This window comes from Panthera onca, chromosome A3 (assembly GCF_046562875.1).
Source record: "Panthera onca isolate mPanOnc1 chromosome A3, mPanOnc1 haplotype 2, whole genome shotgun sequence".
Classification (NCBI taxonomy): domain Eukaryota; kingdom Metazoa; phylum Chordata; class Mammalia; order Carnivora; family Felidae; genus Panthera; species Panthera onca.
Genome location: NC_138341.1, coordinates 80,143,220 through 80,163,175, shown reverse-complemented (window position 1 = coordinate 80,163,175; position 19,956 = coordinate 80,143,220). Strand labels below are relative to the sequence as shown.

General features: G+C 39.0%; 1 protein-coding gene across 4 annotated transcripts in view; it reads left to right on the top strand.

Moving 5' to 3' along the window:
- The window catches only part of AFF3 (ALF transcription elongation factor 3), a 571,024-nt gene that overhangs the window by 407,246 nt on the left and 143,822 nt on the right, over positions 1 to 19,956 (top strand). For 3 of the 4 annotated variants that reach the window (XM_060645344.3, XM_060645354.3, XM_078444385.2), the window contains exon 10: positions 7,232 to 7,285. The exons of the other annotated variant lie outside the window; for it this stretch is intronic. In XM_060645344.3, the coding sequence (XP_060501327.1) occupies positions 7,232 to 7,285 (54 nt within the window). The remainder of the gene's footprint in view (positions 1 to 7,231; positions 7,286 to 19,956) is intronic. 4 annotated transcript variants of the gene reach the window in all.

The window sequence follows — 19,956 nt, the reverse complement described above, 5'->3', positions numbered from 1 at the left end:
AATGGGCCAGGGATGCCTGGGTGGCTCAGTCGGTTGAATGTCTGACTCTTGATGTCAGCTCAGGTCATGATCTTACAGTTGTGAGATCAATCGTGTCAGGCTTCAGGCTGAGTACGGAGCCTGCCTGGGATTCTCTCTCTCTTTGTGTCTGCCTCTCTCTCTCTGAAAATAAGTAAATAAATATTTTTTTTAATGGGCCATAAAAAGATGAAAGATGAAAACATGCTCTTACACCATATGTCATCAGGGAAATACAAATTAAAACAATGAGATACCACTATTAGAATAGCCCAAACCCAGAACACTAACCAGACCAGATGCTGGTAGGGATATGGAGTAATAAGAACTTTCATTCATTGCTGGTGGTTGTTATGAGGGGCTGGGGAATGACTGGAAGGGGTCATGATGAAACTTCTGAAGTAATGGAAAGGTTCTATATCTTAATTTGGCCTGTGTAACAAGGATATACAGTTATCAAAACTTCAATGAATTTTACACTTAAGTTCTATGCATTTCACTGTCTATAAATTTTACCCCAATTATTAAACAAATAGCAAAATTAATTTTACAGAAAGGATGAATTTGTGTGACAGCTTTTCTACCTGATGATAGTAATAATTGACTTATTTTGAGCTTTTACCTTGACCAGATACTCATCTTAACACTTTACATGTTTTATCACCTCTAATTTTTAGCAAAAATCCAATAATACCCTCTTTAGGCAAATTGAGGTTTCTGCTTTATATAGCATAAAGTGGCAAAGCCAGGATTTAAACCCAAGATTCAGACCCTATAAGCCAAGCTCCTGACCATTGTCCCATTCTGCTGCTGTCGTAGAGCTCTTCTGAAGTTTCTCTGGAGACAATAACCAAGCCAGGAAGAGCAAGCAATTAAGGTAGTGCCTACAGAGGAAGAGTAGACTGAGACCCTGCCAGATTGTCATCTCTACTAGAAAAGTTCTAGGAATCACAAGCAAGGGGAGATTCCTAAGATATTATGAAGGCCACAGTTTGGCAGGGTCACTGTGCTTGCTTAATCCAGACTTGTAAACCCCTGACAAATATACTCTCAAATGAGAGGTCAATAGCATAGGCTTGTAAAAGAATCCTTAGACAGGACCCTTCTACATTCGTAGATGACCCTCATTGGACAAAGCATCTATAATGTTAAAGACTACATGAAGATTTGAAATTACCTTTATAAATTAAAGAAATGGGATCAAATACTAAGCCTTCACCTCCTAGGAGAAAAAAAATAAACAAATGAAGCAGAAAGATAATGAATGGCCCATTAGGTGTGCACATGGTACAGTAAAAGACTTGGAAATTATTATCTTGAATTAGAGTGACTCATGCAATGTTCTTTCTCCAAAGTTAGTGCAGTAGTTGAAATTAATATATAGAAAGTGCCAATTACCTAGTAAGCATCCAATAAACAGCTATTACTGCAATCATTACAGGATTCATGACTTTAAAAAGATGGAAAACAACCCTGTCTCAGCAGGTGGTAATGATCAGGGCTCAGTTAGAATTTTAATCTTTCCTTAAAAAAGGGGGGGGGGGGGAGGGACTAAGAAAGGGTTAAGGGTGATTAAAAAAAAGTTTCAAAAGGTCTTCTAATGGAGCTGAGGTGGTGCAGTCTACTGTCAGTCAGTCTATTCCAGAGATGTTAACCAGAATGAGCTCTTCTCCAAAGCCTTTGGATAATAGGACCATATGCAAGGAGTGCATGACTTTACCTCTCCCCTGTGAAGAATGTATGGCCTGAAGGAGGCTAAAGAAGTCACCACTGACTTCTGTTTTTAAATGTTTTGGGAGATGTGACTGTTATTGATTGGTAGAACAAAGTAGTCCTAGATGATGTCCAAGATCCTTTCCAGGTATATAATGTCCAACACTGTGAGTCATTCATAAAGATGAAAGGTAAAATATGCTCATATCAATAAAAAATATTTGCCTTTGTCAGTTCAGGTTGCTATAACAAACTACCATAGACTGGGTGATTTATAAACAATGGAAATTTAATTCTCACCATTCTGGAGGCCAGGATCAAGGTGCTGGCAGATCCAGCATGTGGTGAGGGCCCACTTCCTGGTTTGCAGATGGCCATCTTCTTGCTGTGTCCTCACATGGAGGAGAGCAGAGAGATAGAGGAAGCAAGATTTGTTATATTCCTTCTTATGAGGGCATAAATTCTAATTACCTCCCAAAGGCCCTCCTAATACCATCACTTGGGGGTTAGAATTTCAACATACAAATTTTGGAGGGACATAAACTGTCCATGACCTATTCATTAAAAATTTCTTAAATTTGGAGGAAAATATGCAGAGAAACAATTATATGCCAAACACAAGGAAATCTATCATTTATACATGTGCATTTAATAATAAGGTTATACAATCTGATCGCTATAATAGGTTCTGGAAGTTGAGAGATCAAAGTTGATTTGAGAACTGTTACTGATAGATGGGGTTTTTTGGTGTGTGTGTGTGTGTTTAAGAGAATTTTGAAACCTTCCTGATATTTATTTTGGCCATAGCAATCCATGTCCAAAATAATGAACTGTGACTGTTCTTTTAGTCTATGGGGTGTCTGTCCCCAGAGACTTCCTTTCTGTATCTGTTTAAGTAATTTGCCAGGATTCTGTCTGCTGAGAAAATGAGAAACCTAGTGTACAGCCTTTGCTAGAAAAAAATTGGCCAGATTGTGTTTCTTCAAGTCTCAAATACTAAGAATACAAAATATAATAGGAAGAACCTTCAAGGTTCCTTGGGTGCCCTCATTATGTAGATGATCACACTAGGCTGAAGGCCTTCACAAGGTATGGATTATTCAATAAAGAAGGAAAACCTTGACCCAACACTCAGATACCAATAAGTCCAAGGCTGGACAGCCTTATTAAAGGAGAAGAGATGTGTATATCAATTTTACCTGAGGGAGAAACTGGACATTGCTGTCATATTCGTTGTATTCTCAGATTAAAACTCCAAATAAACCCAAGAATGCAAGTTGGAAATTATGCCATCACAGAACAAGATTGCAAACTTTATTTTTTATGTTCTTACACCAGACTGGAAGGCCTCTGGTCCCAGATGTCACAAAAGAGAATTCTTCAGAACAACTAGAGAATGTGTTCCCTGACCCCTGCGCGGTTCCCCAGAGATTCACCTTTCTCTTTCTTTTACGTTCAGGTCCCATCCAAATGCACCTGTGATAAAATACACATAACATAAAATTTACCATCTTAACCATTTTTAAGTGTACAATTTAGTAGCATTACGTGTATTCACATCATTGTTTGACTGTCACCACCATTTATCCACAGAACTTTTTTGATCTTCCCAAATGGAAGCTCTGCTGATACACTGAATTGATAAATTGCCATAGCCAGTAACTCCCATTTCTCCCTCCCCTGGTCCCTGGCAATCACCACTCCACTTTCTGTTTCTATAAATGTGACTACTCTAGAGATCTCATATAAGTAGAATCATATAGTATTTGTCCTTTTGTGTCTGGTTTTTTTCACTTAGCATGTCTTCAAGTTTCATCTAGATTGTAGCCTGTGTCAGACTTTCCTTCCTTTTTAAGAAGGAATTTCTTTCCTTTTCATGCCTAACTGATATTCCACTGTGTGTGTGTGTGTGTGTGTGTGTGTGTGTGTGTGTGTGTAATGAAATAATATTCCATGGTGTGTATATACATAATGAAGTAATATTCCATGGTGTGTATATATATTTTGTGTTTCCATTCATCCATCAGTGGACACCTAGGTTGCTTCTGCTTTTTAGCTGTTGTGAATAATGCCAGTTATGAAGAGGAGTATACAAATACTGCCTCAGATTCCTGCTTTTGATTATTTGGGGTGTGTACTCACTTCATACTTTTTGAACATAACCTACACAGTCAGAAGTACATTTTACATCATATCCTATGAAACTGTATATACTGAAAGAAAGATATCACAAAACATTACCCACGACTACTCTGACATCTTCAATTCTTATTTAATATTTTAAAGTACAAGTCAAACCACACAAATTCACCTTTGTCAGCCAACGCTCATAACACAATATAGGTTACCGACCAACTAATGAGATAGTCTGTGCCCAAGGAGTGAGGAAGGAGAAGGAAGTAACATACACTGGCCCTGCCATATTTCTAGCCCTGCTCAGTCACCTTATGTAAACAGCCTCCACAGACTTCCCCATCGCCTCAAAAGGGAGTCCTTCCTTCCTCATTTTACAGATGAGGAAACTGAGACTGAAAGACTGTAAGAGGCCATCCAAAGATTTATATCCATTGAGTCTTCCCACTCAGCTCTGCTGCAGGCTTTCTCTCTGACCCCACTACCAGAATGTGACTAGTTTATACCCTGCAGTATTCCCCTCAGACAACCTGTAAGCATTCCCAGAGGGCCAAGGAAAGCTTGAACTCAAAGGCCTGACAACTCAGAAAATGTTAGGACCCGTTCATAGGCTCAAGAGGGTAGATAGTTGGAGTGTACAATATGTGAGAAGGGAAAGTTTTTCAGTGACCCCTGATCAGATCATATACGCAACCGCTTCCTTCACTTAATAATTAAGGTGAATGCAGTTTCTGGAAGTGAGTTTGGCACCTCTGCAATGAGCTCTTACAGTCCACAGAGACGTTAATTAATAAACTTTATGTACTCTGTATTCACTGTGGTGTTAGCAGATGGCATCGTTTTTCTGAGGAGTTACTTGGGCCATGGGAGAGTGTGGTAAATCAATAAATATTACCATATGTATTGATTGCAGTGGGTAATCAATAAATATTGCCTGGTATTAACAGACTGATTATGCTTCCTCCAAATGTTTTCTTTTATACAGCTTCTGCATACTCTTATGCTGAAATTTTGCCCAGCCTCTAGAACATAATACTTATGCGATACAAAATTGTTAGTATGCATCAGTGAATGAATGCAGAGTAACCCAAAGGATGGTTGGAATACATTTGCTGTGCATTTTCTATATCTTCGTTCAGAAATACCACTAGTGAGATTTGTTCTTTCTCTTCTACAGATTTTAATCAGGATGTAAACCTCCAAAATGCAGAGCTTACATATTTACAAACTGAATTCTCCCTCCCCACACCACTGCTCCCAGATTGCAGATTCTCTTTGCCTCTAATGCTGATCCCTTCCCAGGCAGCCTGGTACCATTATGATACTTTCCAAGCATCAAATGCCTATTTTGTGCCAGACACTTTACTGGACATGTTGTCTTAATTCTAAAGTAATCCGATGAAGTGTATTATTATATTATTACATCCTATATTATAAAACAGAAAACCAAGGTCTCAGAGTTGGCGAGTTGGCTCAGGGAGGTTCTGCAGCTGGCAGTGGCCTAGATTTCAGCAGGGTTGGCTAGCTCCAGAAGCATTTGCAGGAACCACCTTCAGTTTGCGGCCTAGTGCAGAGGGCACATGAACCAGAAGTGATTTTTAAGGGAGAAATCCTGTTTTCTGTATAGAGGGCTGGTATTTCCCTAAAAGCCCTCAATGTCTGCTCTTCCCTCCATATCATCAAGGAGACTGTATCCCAAAGAGCTGGGGAGGAGGCCATGGGAGGAAGCCTGGCTGGTTCTACATGATGTGGAAAGGGTGGTGTTCCTGCACAAGTGATGGAGAGCTTGGAAATAGCAGAGGCTGGAGTCTGGAATTCATCTGACCATCCAAATAGCTGGCAGAAGTAAAAGGATGGATTCCCAGCCCCGGCCCACCTGCTCACCTCACAGGGCCTTCTGTTGGCAGAGTATATTTTGCCAAAGCAACAGTCTCATGATCCTACCAAAGCATGTAAAATATTTAAGCCTCTGCCCTCAAGGTTCTACCACAGAGAATTCCACCCCCACTTCTAGCTTCTTAAATAGCTGAAATACACAAAGACACAGGAAATGCAGGGACAAAGGGCAGGTGACCAAACGTTCACATATATGCACACACTCATCTTTCTATGTTAAAAAGGCCATTCCTGCTTTTAAAATGAAGACTTGGTGAGATTTAAAGCTTTAGAATAGTAAAGATGTTGGTATATCATGATTGAGAGGTAACAAATACTGAATAGTGACTGTATTCCAGGCTGTTGTGCTAAATGCCTTATAAAAATAGGATAACTATATAATATCACAGTTACACAGGGAAGACATGTATAAACTGAAACATAGGATCACCCTATAGGTAAATCAACTCTGAATCTTCATAGCAACTCAAAAAAGTAGACAGTATTAGCTCTCTCTTTTTTTAAAGTTTACTTATTATTGTTTTTGAAAGTAAGAGAGCACATGGATGCACGTGTGAGCAGGGGCGGGGCAGAGAGAGAGGGGGACAGAGGATCCTAAACGGACTCTGTGCTGACAGCAGATAGCCAGACGTGGGGCTCAAACTCATGAACCTGAGATCATGACCTGAGCCCAAGTTAGACACTTAACCGACTGAGCCCCCCAGGTGCCCCCAGAATCTTTTTACAGATAATTATAGAAAGCGAGTCTCAGGGAGCTCACACAGGTAGCGTGGCCAAGCCAGGACGTTACCCTAGAGGCGTCTGACTTGAAAGCAGTCTTTCTTTAACACCGCCTCCAACTGCAGACACCTGAGCTGCGTTGTAGCCTAGACCTATCACTGCTGGACTCCATTCCTGGTTCAAAACACAAACAAATGAAGTTCAAAGTGACCAGATGGCAGGAAACCCAGTGACTGGGGACTGTTTCATTTGAAAGTCTGCTTAACACTAAAGCCTAGAAGATTGAGTTAGATTAATTGGCTTTTAGGAATGGAGGAAAAAGTGCTATTCATTTGCTTTTGGAGTTTGGGAGAGTAAAGAGAATAATAATCAGGATGAGACAAGAAAAGCAACCAGTAGTTCGGTAGAACTGTTAACCATACAGCTTCACTTATTAAAACAATTAGATGCTAATTTCACACAACCCAAAAAGTTGTATACTGTGAAAACAAAAAGATTTTTTAATGGATAAGTACACAAGATAGTGTTATTTTTTTATTTTGAAAAACATAAATATATTATCCATTTGGCCACAGGGGAAAAAAATCATTTTTCTCCTGGTCCAGTTGCAAAAATGAAGCCAATCTCTGATTTTGTGAGTTTTGTTTTCCTGTTGACAGTTTTGGCTATAATCCTCACCCCCAAAATTTACTGAGCCCTTTACTATGTGCTAGGAACTATTCTAAGCATCTTACTCATATCATTCTCACAGCTCTCTGGAATGGTTATCCCCATTTACAGATAAGGGAAATGATGCACAGAGAGGGTAAGTAACTTGCCCAGCATCACACAGCTAGTGTGTGACAGCTGGGATTTGAACTCACTATGATTCCTGAGCCCATGCTTTTAACTATACTTCTATACAATCTCTATTCTGGCTAGTAGACTTCAACATATTTTCAAAATACTGAGTATTAATATGTTTTTGAACAAGAGAACACCATTTCTGAATTATGTGTCACCCCTGGGTGTACTTAGATGTTGGAAAATGCAATTGAATTAATAATTAATGTAGTTAAGATCTTTATCTTATCTTTAAATGTCTGGACCATATCAGTACTTTCATCTTCCCTTTCAAAATGTCCAAGAAGTGATCATTTAATTGCATTTTGAAGTATAATTGAATTATATTGTTTTTCCTAATAATCACTGTTACTAACCATGCTAAATTGCCTCAGAGTGGGAACCACAGAGGGAAAATTCATTCAGTGCCTTTGAAAATATTAAATTTGATGTACAAATTTTGAAGGAGAATGATCAATTGAAACTTGAGTATTTGTATGGTTTTGTGGCTGGGCTGAGATCCCATGTTGTCTGAGGGGACCCACTTTGTAAATTCCGGACTTGGGTGATCCAAAGCTGAAACCCTATGGACTTCTTCAGTATCAGGCCGTGGTATGCTCTGTGGGTCTGTTAGTAAAACTTGATGGGTCAAAAATAAACCAATGCCATGGAGAGTTATACCTAGACAAAAAGCATTCATGAGGATAGGAATGGAAATTTCTCTTCTTCCAGTTGTGAATACATGTCTTTGCTAGTTTTTTTTAATCCCTTCCATTTAACCTCCAAACTAGGATTGCCAGAGAAAATACAAGACATGCAGTTAAATTTGAATTTTAGAGTAACAATGAGTAATCTTTAGCATTAGTATATCCCATGCGATATTTGGAAATAATTTTTTTAGTATAACTATGTATTCTATAATAATTGGGGCATATATTAAAAATTATTTGGTTTTTTTACCTGAACTTCAAATTTAACTGGACATCCTGTATTTTTTATTTGCTAATTCTAGCAACCCTACCAAACACCATGTAAATTTAGGTCCAACTGGACTTTAATTTAAATCCATAATTTATCAAAGCAAGATAAGTGAAGAAGGGAGAGAAAAAAGAAGGGAAAAGAGATAAAGTAACAGAAGGACGAGAGAAAGTAAGAATGAATTCTGGCAATCTGCCAAGTAAAATAACTAACATTTTGCAAGAAAGAAATCCTAAAACTGAGGTCATAGAATGGAAAAAGTCTGTTTCACAGACTCTTTAGCCTGAATACTGGCCAAAAGAAGGCAGGCATCCTATTAACATCTGAATACCAAAGCTCATCCAGGAATGGAAAGATTTGGAATTTGAAGATCCTTAGCTTCCAGCTTTGTTAGAATACCACAATTCTTTATTAATTGCAAGGAGGATTTTGTTTTTTCAGTGAGATGTGTCAGTAATTCTATATCAAAGAAAGCTAACTAACTTCAGTTTATGTTACTCAGATGCATTTGAAACTTCGCAGATAACCTTTTGTTTGCTTGCCTTGTGCTAAAATGAGAAAAAAAAAAACTTTCAGATACCTGATATGGAGAAGAATTGACTCTGTTTAAAAATCACACAGTTATGCTGTGAAGCATGAAGATGGCTTTTTTTTAAGTTAAAAAATATTAACTGACAGCTTCAAGACAGATTTTTTTTCTTTAATCTCTAACCAGACAAATTACTAGAAGCAAGAAACCTCTTGCCTTAATCTGGACACGTCACAGACGTGACACTGTTCTGTAGGAGATGGCTTTTTAACTGTGGATGGGGGAAAATAACCTTTGGAATTTTTAGGATGTTATTACAAGCAAGTTTACTAGTTTTTGACTTACTAAGCCACAGCTGGAGCCAGCCTTCATCGGGGTAAGAATATTTTCATGCTACTATTATATCTTTCGTATTTCAAATGTAGGATTATTGCATTTTGGGGAATATGGCCTTTGAGGCTTGTACTGTCTGTTGAGTATGCAAATGTGAATGTCCTATAAAAGGGGAGAGAAGCTGACAGTTTCCTTCTGTGCCGTAAATTTAAAGACTCCAACAGATGAGAGTTGGGGCTGCTGGAGCAGGAATTGGATCACACCATCATGTGGGATAAAAGAAAATTTTGTATTTCTTTGAGAGGCATTAAAAGGGCTGGGCTTATGGCCTCCCTCAGAGCCAAGCAACTATGTGCCAGGCTCTCATTTCTGTAATTGTTATCTTGTTGCTGCTGCTTTAAAAAAAAAAAAATTGACCAAATGGTGCAAGGATTTTTTCTGACCAAATTAATTATGAATCTGCCTGATAGTATTTTCTTTCAGATTAGTGAAATAGGAACCATCATTGCTTTTTCTATCACCTTCCCTCCATTCTGCATTTTTGTTTCTTTCATAAGATACCTTGTATCATTAGTTCAGAGAAAGAACAATGTTATTCTGTATATTTTCCCTTAAAGAGACTTCAAAAAATTCAAAGCCAGGCTCTCTCCAAGGAGCCACAGATGGCATCCCTGCAGGCCTGGCTGCCTGTGGAAAGGCACTGAGAAGCCAGAGAGAAACACATCAGTCCACCTGTGACAGCCAGGTTAGGAGCAGATGCCATTTTGATACGAGAAATGTCCAAAGGAAATTGTCAGGTGACGTAAATAACAGATAACGAATTGATACGGTGAATTTCAGTGTTCTGTCCAATTAGTTTATTTTTTCAGTCCGGTCTCTTTACCATGCTTCTTAACCAGGGTGTACCTCAGATCATCTGGGGAGCTCTTTGAAATATGAATAGCTGTGCTCTGCAGTCTCAGTTAACCAGTACCTGCCCCTGTGATTCTGATATACATCCTTGGTTGAAAACCATACTCAGGAGGTCCCATACCCAGCTAACCTTCAGAGCACTGAAAGGGCTTTAAAATGCAGATTCCTGGCCCACTCCACCAGAGAGTCTGATTTGGTGTGGCTGGGTTTGGGCCTACAAATATGTATGTTTGAAAAGTTTCACAATTCATTTTAATGATTAGTCAGATTTGGAAACCACCTTTGTCCTAACTGAATCATATTAATTTCATCAAAAAAGCAGTTTTTGATTAAAAAGAAAAATAATCTGGTCATGTGTACAGTACCTTTGAAACAATACCTATGTTTCCATTGTTTTCACCTTCAACTTTTTTCTAGCTTTATCCCTGCCTACTTCTCTCCCATATCAGTAGAAGAAATGCCTGATCCTTTTCTCCTCTGGTGCCCCTGGCCTCATCTCTTCCCTCCTATCTTGTTATTTTCTTAGATGCTTTTCCTACTTGGGCCTATAGCCTGTTCATATTTTCCCAAACAAAACAAAAATGGCCACAGCCATCAACCATTGTAGCTACTGAGCTCTCATGGGTTCTTCTCCCTGACTGCTTGCCTACTACTGCCACCTTTGGCAATGTCATTGTGGGCCACCATGTCACTTGTCACTTGTCACTGGGCGAAACCAGTGGCCCCTTTTGAGTCTATAATTTCCTCAATGTCTTTGCAGTCAGTGACCCACTGATCATGCCCTCTTTGAACCATCTATTCCTTGTCTGCGATCCTACTGTGTTCTCTTGGTTTTCCTAGCAAGGTTCAGGCTTTGGTCTGTTTCTTTTTCTCTGCAACCTTCTCGTAGTGATCTTAATCCATTCCCATAGCTTTAACTCTCATCTCTGTCCAGATGCCTCTCAAATCAAGATCCCTAACTCTGATGTCTTCCTTGAGCTTCTAACCAGTCTTTCCTTCCATCCACTGAGACCCCAAATCCTATATGTTCAGAATCTAATACTCTTCTCCATTCTTTCCCCAGCTCTTTCTCTTATATCACGTACTTTTGCGAACAATGACCCCGAGACTCGAAACTTTGGTTTCTCTCCCATCCTTGGCACCAAAACTCAGTTACTTGCTATATCCTATCAAGTTCTATGCCCACAGCTTCTCCTACATAATTCTTTTTCTATACGTCTCCATGCAACCTGAGTTTAGGCCTTCCCTTCTCCCTTCCCTGTCCTCTATAGAAGCCTGGTCTCCCTGCACCCAGTTTCTTCATTCCATCTATATGATGCTGCCAGATTAATTTATCTAATATATAGTTCTAATCATCCACTTCTTTTCTCTAAAACCTTCGATAACTATGTACTACCAAAAACTACGTTCAAATTCTAAACCTAGATTTTAGAATCTTGTGTGATCTTCCTTCCCTATTTATTTTTCTAGCTTCATCTTCCACAACCTACCCTTAGTCCCCACATACCCAATGCACCATCTAAACTGGCACTATCCCTCTCTCATGCCCTGGGATCTTTCTTCTACATGCCTTTGTTCATACCACTCTCTCTGCTGAGAGCGCTTTCTTCTAATTATCCTATGAGAGTCTCTCTTGGTTCTAACATGAGATCCTCTCCTACTTCTCCTGTAATAATGCTACACGAGTTTAAGTTCTAGCTTAGTTTCTATTTCTACCATTACACCAAATATGTTGAGTACCTGACTTTGCCTCTAATATATTTCCTTATACTATAATGAATTTATTAGTAATAAATATATATTACGCATGTAAAATCACTACAAAATGAAAATTCACCTTGGTTGTTGCCTGAACATTTTGAAATATGGGTTAGTTGGGTATTAGCACACTGACATAGAAGCAGAGTGTATCCATGATCTAGAACTGTATACTTTTAATCCACTAACTAGGTGAACCCAGGGGCTAGAAAAGCAAGTAAAATACAGGAAACATGATTAGTTGCTTTGTTGGTTTGAATCCAAAGATAGTATAGGATCCAAATTCTGAAAGTTGAGTGGGTCTCCATGGTGAAATCCATACCTTCCAATTCCCAGTACTTCATTTTACCCAATTGCAACCAAAGACATGACACTATATACTGATGCTGACCTTCTGCCTAGGGCTTTTGTGTTACATCTGAGATCTACCAGAGTAGTTGGCTATATTCTTTTTTTTTTTTTTTTAATTACACCTATGGGCATAAAGGAGGGTGTGTTATGTAAGATACAATAAGATATTACTGGATACAGTAATGGCTCTGAGACCTCAAAGTCACACTGGAAGGTCAGAGACCACAGACCTTGAATATTTCATACTTAAACTTCTAAAACTAGTACAATTCCAGGTGAACAGGTTAATATAGTTTTCATAGTAGAGAGTATAAAGGAACTTAAATAGAGTTAAAATTTCTACATTTCACTCTAAGTGGATACCAATAGGCTGTGATAAGTTATCTATGTGTATGGCAATACTGAGAGCAACCCCTAAGAAAACTATACAAGCATTATGCTCAAAAACAAAAATCAAAATGGATCTCTAAAAAATGTTCAAGTAACCCACATGAAGGCAAGAAAAAAAAAGAAGAATGAGAAACAAAAGATAAAAACAATGAATAACTAATAATATGGCAGACATAAACCCTAACATATCAAAAATTACATTCACTGTAAATGGTCTAAATACACCAATTAAAATACAGAGATTGGTAGAGTGGATTTTTAAAAAATGACCCAAATACTTAGGGTCTACAAGAAACTCATTTCAAACACAGAAAGACACATCATGTAAAAATTAATTTTAAAATTTAGGAATGGCTATATTAATATTTTAAAGGTAGGGTTTAGAGCAAAGAAAATTGCAAGGGACAAAGAGGGAAGTTACATAATGATAACAGGATTAATCCACCAAAAAGATATACCAACCTGAAATGTATATTTAGAAACAAAAGCACTTCAAAACACATGAAGCAAAACCTGATATTGCTGAAAAGATAAATAGACAAATCTACAATTATAGTTAGGGATTTCAAAACCCCACTTTCAGCAATTAATAGACTATTAGACAGGAAATCAACAATGATATAGAGGGATTGAACAATACCATCAAGCAATAAGGATCTAGTTGACATTAATAGAACATTTCATCCAACAACAGTTAGAATATACCTTCTTTTCAAGTACTCATGGGACATTCACCAAGATAAGCCTTATTCTGGGTCATAAAACAAACCCTAACAAACTTAAAAGAACTGAAATTGGGGTGCCTGGGTGGCTCAGTCAGTTAAGCGTCCGACTTTGGCTCAGGTCATGATCTCACGGTCTGTGAGTTTGAGCCCCACATCAGGCTCTGTGCTGACAGCTCAGAGCCTGGAGCCTGATTCAGATTCTGTGTCTCCCTCTCTCTCTGCCCTCCCCTGCTCGCTCTCTCTCTCTCTCTTTCTCTCTCTCTCTCTCAAAAATAAATAAACATTAAAAATTAAAAAAAAATAAAGTGTAAAAGAACTGAAATCATATATAGTATATTCTCTGACCATAAAAGAATCAAACCAAAAATAAATAACAGAAAGACGATAGGAAAATCTCCAAACACTTGGAAATCAAACAGCTTACTTCTACATAGCTCATAGGCCAAAGAGGAAATTTCAAAGGAAATTTATAATACACATAAAAATGACTGAAAATGAAAACACAACATATCAAAGTGTTGTGGGATGCAACTAAAACAGTATCAAGTTGGAAATTTATAGCACTGAATGCTTACATTAGAAATGAGCAAATATCTCAAGTCAATTATCTTAGTCCTACCTTAAGCTAGAAAAAGAAAAGCAAAATACACCCAAGACAAGCAGAAGAGAAGAAATAACAAAAATAAGAGCTAAAATCAATGATCAGGCACCTGGTTGGCCCAGTCGGTTTGGCATCTGACTTCGGCTCAGGTCATGATCTCACAGTTCACGGTTTGTGAGTTTGAGTCCCACGTCGGGCTCTGTGCTGACAGCTCAGAGCCTGGAGCCTACTTCAGATTCTGTGTCTCCCTCTCTCTCTCTCTGCCCCTCCCCTGCTCACACTCTGTCTCTCTCTCTAAAAAATAAATAAACCTTAACAATTTTTTAAATAAAATCAATGATATCAAAAACAGGAAAACAATAGAAAAATAAATAAGCAAAAAGCCGGTTCTTTGAAGAAATTAATAAAATTCTAGCAAGATTGAAGATAAACAAGAGAGAAAATACAAATAACCAATATTAGGAACAAAACAAGGGGTATCACTGTAAGACCTTGCAGATGTCAGAAGAATAAGGCAATCCTAAGAACATAATTCTACACACATACATCTGACAATTTACACGAAATGGATCAATTCCTTGAAAACCCACAAATTATGAGAACTCAGCCGAGTTGAAATAGTTAACCTGAATAGCCCTATGACTGTTAAAGAAATTTACTTTGTCATGTAAAATCTTCCCCCAAAAAATAAATCTCTAGGCACAGGTGTTTTCACTGGAGAATTTTATCATATATATAAAGAAGAATAAACATTAATTTTGTACAGTCCTTTCCAGAAAAAATTAGAAGGGAGCACTTCCCAAATCATATGAGGCCAATAGTATCCTGATGCCAAAACCAGACAAAAACAAAACAAAATAAAAGAATATTATAGACAAATATCTCTCATGAACTTACAAATTAAAAAAAAAAATTTTTAGGGAAATGTTAGCAAGTTGAATCCAACAATGTATAAAAGGAATAATATACCATGACCAAGTAGGATTTATCCCAGGTATGCAAGGCTGGTTCAATATGTGAAAATGAATCCATGTAATCTATTATATCAACAAGCTAAAGAGGAAAATGCATATGATCACATGAATTGACACAGAAAAAGCATTTTACAAAATGTAACAACTGTTCATCATAAAAACCCTTGATACACTAGGAATAGAAGGGGCTTCCTCCACCTCTTAAAGAACATGTGCAAAATAGTTAAAGCTAACAGTTAACTTCATACTTAATAGTACAAGAATGAGTGCTTTTCTTCTAAGATCAAGAGCAAGGTCAGGTTCTTTGTTGTCATCACTCTTAATCAATGTAACACTGAAAGTTCTAGCCACTGCAGGATGGCAAGAAACTGTCTCTACTTGGAGACAACATGCGTGTCTGTATAGAAAATCCCAAAGAACCTATCAAACAGAACTACCAAATGAGTTCTGGAAGGTTGTATGATATAAGATCAACATGCAAAAATCAATTGCATTGGGGCACCAGGGTGGCTCAGTCAGTTGGGCGTCCGACTTCAGCTCAGGTCATGATCTCACAGTTCATGGGTTCGGGCCCACATCGGGCGCTGTGCTAACAGCTCAGAGCCTGGAGCCTGCTTCAGATTCTGTGTCTCCCTCTCTCTCTGCTCCTCCCCTGCTCTCTCTCTCTCTCTCTCTCTCTCTCAAAAATAAATATAAATTTTTTTTAAAAAAATCAATAGCATTTCTGTATTCTAGTGACAAGTAGAAACCAAAAGAAATATGCAATACCATTTACTGTAGCTTCGAATAAAGGAAAATACTTGGGTGTAAATCTAACAAAATGTGTACAAGGTCTCTGATAAAAATTACAGCATACCGATGCCTAAATGCCTATAATGTTCTCACTTGGTGTCTATAAATGTGTGTTTATTAGCACTGTGAATCAGTCTTTCCTTGCAAAAGAGTGTTAACTCTGATCTGTGGTAAGACTCAGACATTTCTGGGTAAATATGTAAAAGATCAAGTGCTTAAATGGATAAAAATTATTGGTAGCATCTATACTGATACAAAGTTTTCCACTGTCTCAATATCAAAAGCTCAAGAATGCCCAGATTCCCAAAGTGAGTCAGTGCTTGGACTATTTTGCATGAATGTAGTTAGCCAGGATCAACAGTCTTGGAGTTGAGCTTGAGGTGGAATTTCCAAATTTTCAAATGTTTGGTGACAGCCATCCAGCACCCCAATGCTGGGCAGTCCAAGGCATGAGTCACAGGCAGACTCTTGGACAGTCAGTGTGCTGAAGAGATGCCCAGATTGGCCCCAAAACTCCATTGTTAACAGTACCAGAAGACAGATAGCTGCTCTGGGGGCTGGGAAATAAGCTTTAAAAAAAAACAAAAAACAAACAAAAAAAAAAACCACTGCTAAAACAGTGGTCCAAAGGCAAAGATTAGAGATGCCTGATTTAGAGATTGTTGTTGCATAGATCAAAGTTTTCAAACTGGGAAATGTAGAGATATTCTGGTTCCTAGAACTTTGGGTTAGTTCCAGGAACAAGATAGCAGTGTGCTACTGCCCAATCCTACCAATGATGCACACTTGAAATTCTATTTTGAATGGCCTGGGAATATACAGAGAAGTTTTGGAAAAGGAAAAAGCAGACATAAACATCAGAGAATATCATAGATGAGGCCTCATGCTACAGGCAGTAGATAGATACATCAGGAACTTGCAAGTACACAAAGTCTGGTGTTTGTTTACTGTCTTATTAATGATCATAAAGTAGTGATTTTCAAAGCACTTTCAATTCTGTTACATCACACTGTCTTCAACAACAACCTGTAAAGAAGGCAGACTTGGTTTTATTATTCCTGTTTTAAGTATTTAACATCAGAACCAGGAGAACTCAGATCCTCACATTATCAGCTCTGAATACCCAGTAGAGCTGTCAGAGCCCGAAAAGAGTTATCAGAGCCGGGATCCTTGGCATGACCCATTTTTCTCTTGTTTTGATCACAAGGGCCTTTCTACAAGAACAGAATTGTCTTGCTTATGAAAAAAAAAAGAAAAAGAAAAAGAATTAGCCTTTACAACAGATGTACAAAAACCTGACTCATGATCTTACTGCTCTTCTTACTACATTTGCTCTATAGACCTGAAGCTTGCATATTTTTTCTCTGAAAAAAAAAATTCTAGACTTTTACAGATAGTCTTGTGGTTGGAAAGTCTTTTTTAAGGTAGGATAAGTACAATCTCTCTCTCTCTCTCACACACACACACACACACACACACACGCCACTCCCCATACCCAGAGCAGGGGTGGACAAAAGGTCATCTCATTCACCTGCAGTGCTGCCCAGCTAAGTAGGTGGCAGGACCCTACATGGCATCGAGAATTCTCAAATCTTCAGGAAGCTGATCCAAAATTTTATGGAACTCCTCCTCTAAGCTTTCTCCTACTTCTGTTCTCTGCCTATGAAAAGCCAGATGAATGCCTTTCCCTTGGGGTGGGGAAGCAAAGTTAGGATAAGAGACCTAATGCCTTCAGATCTTACAGGTGTGACAAGGGCTTCACCCCCCACCCCCACTTAGGAGAGAGAGATCAAGGAAGAGGAGAGCAAAGGGAGTAGCAAGGCTGGCTGACTGCTTCTCCACAGTCATCAAGAATCCCCCTAGTCCGTAGAAATCCCGCAGTGTGCTGTGCAGAGCTTTCATTAGTCCAAATTCTGGGCTTCCAGAGACCACATGTCTAGAGCAATATAGTATCACAATAAGTATAATGATTCTCTTTTGTGGCAAACTAAATGTGGGCAGACTGGGGATGCATACCCTGGAATGGACCTTTTACATTAAATGTAATACAGAGTTTAAAGAATAGAATCATAAGGTAAACTGGCTTAAAATTGTATACTGTTCAGCTACGATGCAGTGATTTTCACTTCCTGGGCATGAACCACCTGCGTCTTGCCACTATAACATGCTGTGATGTTCATATGAGGAGATGGAGGATGAAACCATATTAATGAAACTTTTTACAGTTCTTCCAAGCAGCCAAGGTTTTATGTGATAATATGTCAAAGTGATTTCTTGGGCAATTCATTTGTGAATTTTATCTGCACACTCACACACAAAAAAATCAATTTTGTTTCAATGGGTTTGGACAGCTAACTGTTGTGTGAGGCCATCAGGCTGTGAAGAGTGAGTGTCCCCCATGGGATGGCGATGACTCATGTTCACTAAGTGCCCTGTTGGAGCAGCGTGGGGTGCTTCTCCCACGAGCAAGCTTTTCACAGATTCTAGGGAGTTCTTGGGCCAGGGAAAGAAACTCTGTGATTGATCATCTTTAGTTTTACAGATACTTTATTTCAGCTGCTTCATCAGTTCTCCTATTTTATGGCATTCAGATGCTTGTAAGTGCCCATGAATTCTCAGAATTATACATTACAAATGTAATTTTGAAAAAGCGAAGATATAGTGCTGTTTTGTTAGTTTGAGAAATATTCTGCTTATTAAGGTTGTTGGAAGTAACCATGGTCATTTATAATGAAGAAAGTGGAAGCAGAGATAACCCTCCCTCCTGCATCCTGTGCAGGTATGGAGATGCATGTAAACTCAGTTTTTACAGGAGCATACATTACCTGGATTATTTTTTCTTTGCAATTTAAAGGCGTACTTCCAGCCTACCTCAAGACCTTTCACTAAAAAGAGTATATTTATGATCATAAAGGTAGGTAGGTACCTAGCATTAATCCCCTGGTTGTTGTAAGCTAGTGAATTAAATGAGTCAAGCTGTATACAGGTAGAAGTATGGAGTGTATTAGGATCCCACCTGGGAGACTCACCCAGGGCGAAGCAGAATGTGGGGTCTGAGTCACCTGAGGTATGAGGCTGGCCCAGCTGTGACATCTAGAGCTGTGCTGCCCAGTCCAGGAGCCACCAGGCACAGGTGGCCACAGACACTGGAAATGTGGAGACCCCACCCTGAGATAGTGTAAAGTACACACCAGGTGTCAAACACTTGGTGCAAAAATATGTATATAAACGATCTCAGTAATTTTTATGTTGAAATGACAATATTTGGCGTATATTGGGTTCAATAAATATATTATTAAAATTAAGGTCACCATTTTACTTTTTGTAACATAGCTACTAGCAAGTTTTAAATTCCATAGGTGACTCACATTCTATTTCTGTTAGCGCTGTTCGAGAGAATTGACTGGCATGTGGGGTGGGCAAGGAGAGGTCTAAGGGAAAGCAATGCAAACAATTTCAAACTGATTACTCTCATTCCTGTCCTAAAAGCCATTGGCTGCCCTATCCAGGGGCTTCTCCCTGGCCGCCTTTGGTAGCTTTGGCACACACTCCATTACATCCTGTGGCCAGCTTCCCTCTCCTCCCCCATTGCCCACCACCCTCCTGCGTCTCTCCTTCCCTCCACCATGGCCCCACACTACTGACAGCTCACATTCTATTGGCCTGAGCAGTTCATTCTATTGGCCTGAGCAGTTCCTCCTCTGACTTCTCACTCATTTGCCCTGAGGTACTGAAAAGAACTAGTCTTTGGTTAACAAGACCATCCTCCTTAGAAGACTTTCCTTTAAAACATCAATCCACAGTCTGTCCCTCAATTCACATATTTTGAAAGCTCTAAAGGCTTGAAGTTTAAAAAAAAAAAAAACTCATTTGGTAGAACTGGCTGCAAGCTGTTTTTAACTTTGGTCTCACTTCCTATGACTGTTCATGCAACCACCCCAGACCCTGCCCAGATGCTACAGAGTATGTGATGGAGGCATCAGTTTGCCTTTCCAAAAGGAAGTTCTGGATCCCCAAAACACATCCAGACCTGAGGGTTTCAGATAAGGCATTATGGACCTGAAGCAGTTTTTCCCTCTTATAAGCTGGCTTCCCTCACCCATGTAGGCTGCCTTAAAGACAATCTTCCTTTAAGACAGGTTTAACCAGGTCATTGTGCTCCTAAGACTCCCCTGGCCTCCAGGGCCAGGTCCCAGCTCCGTAACAGCTGCCGGGGCTCCTCATCAGCGGGTATTGATCACCTGCTACACATAGGCCATCAGACAGGTGCTGAGGGGATTCCATAGACACTTGAAAGTTAGTCTGTGACCT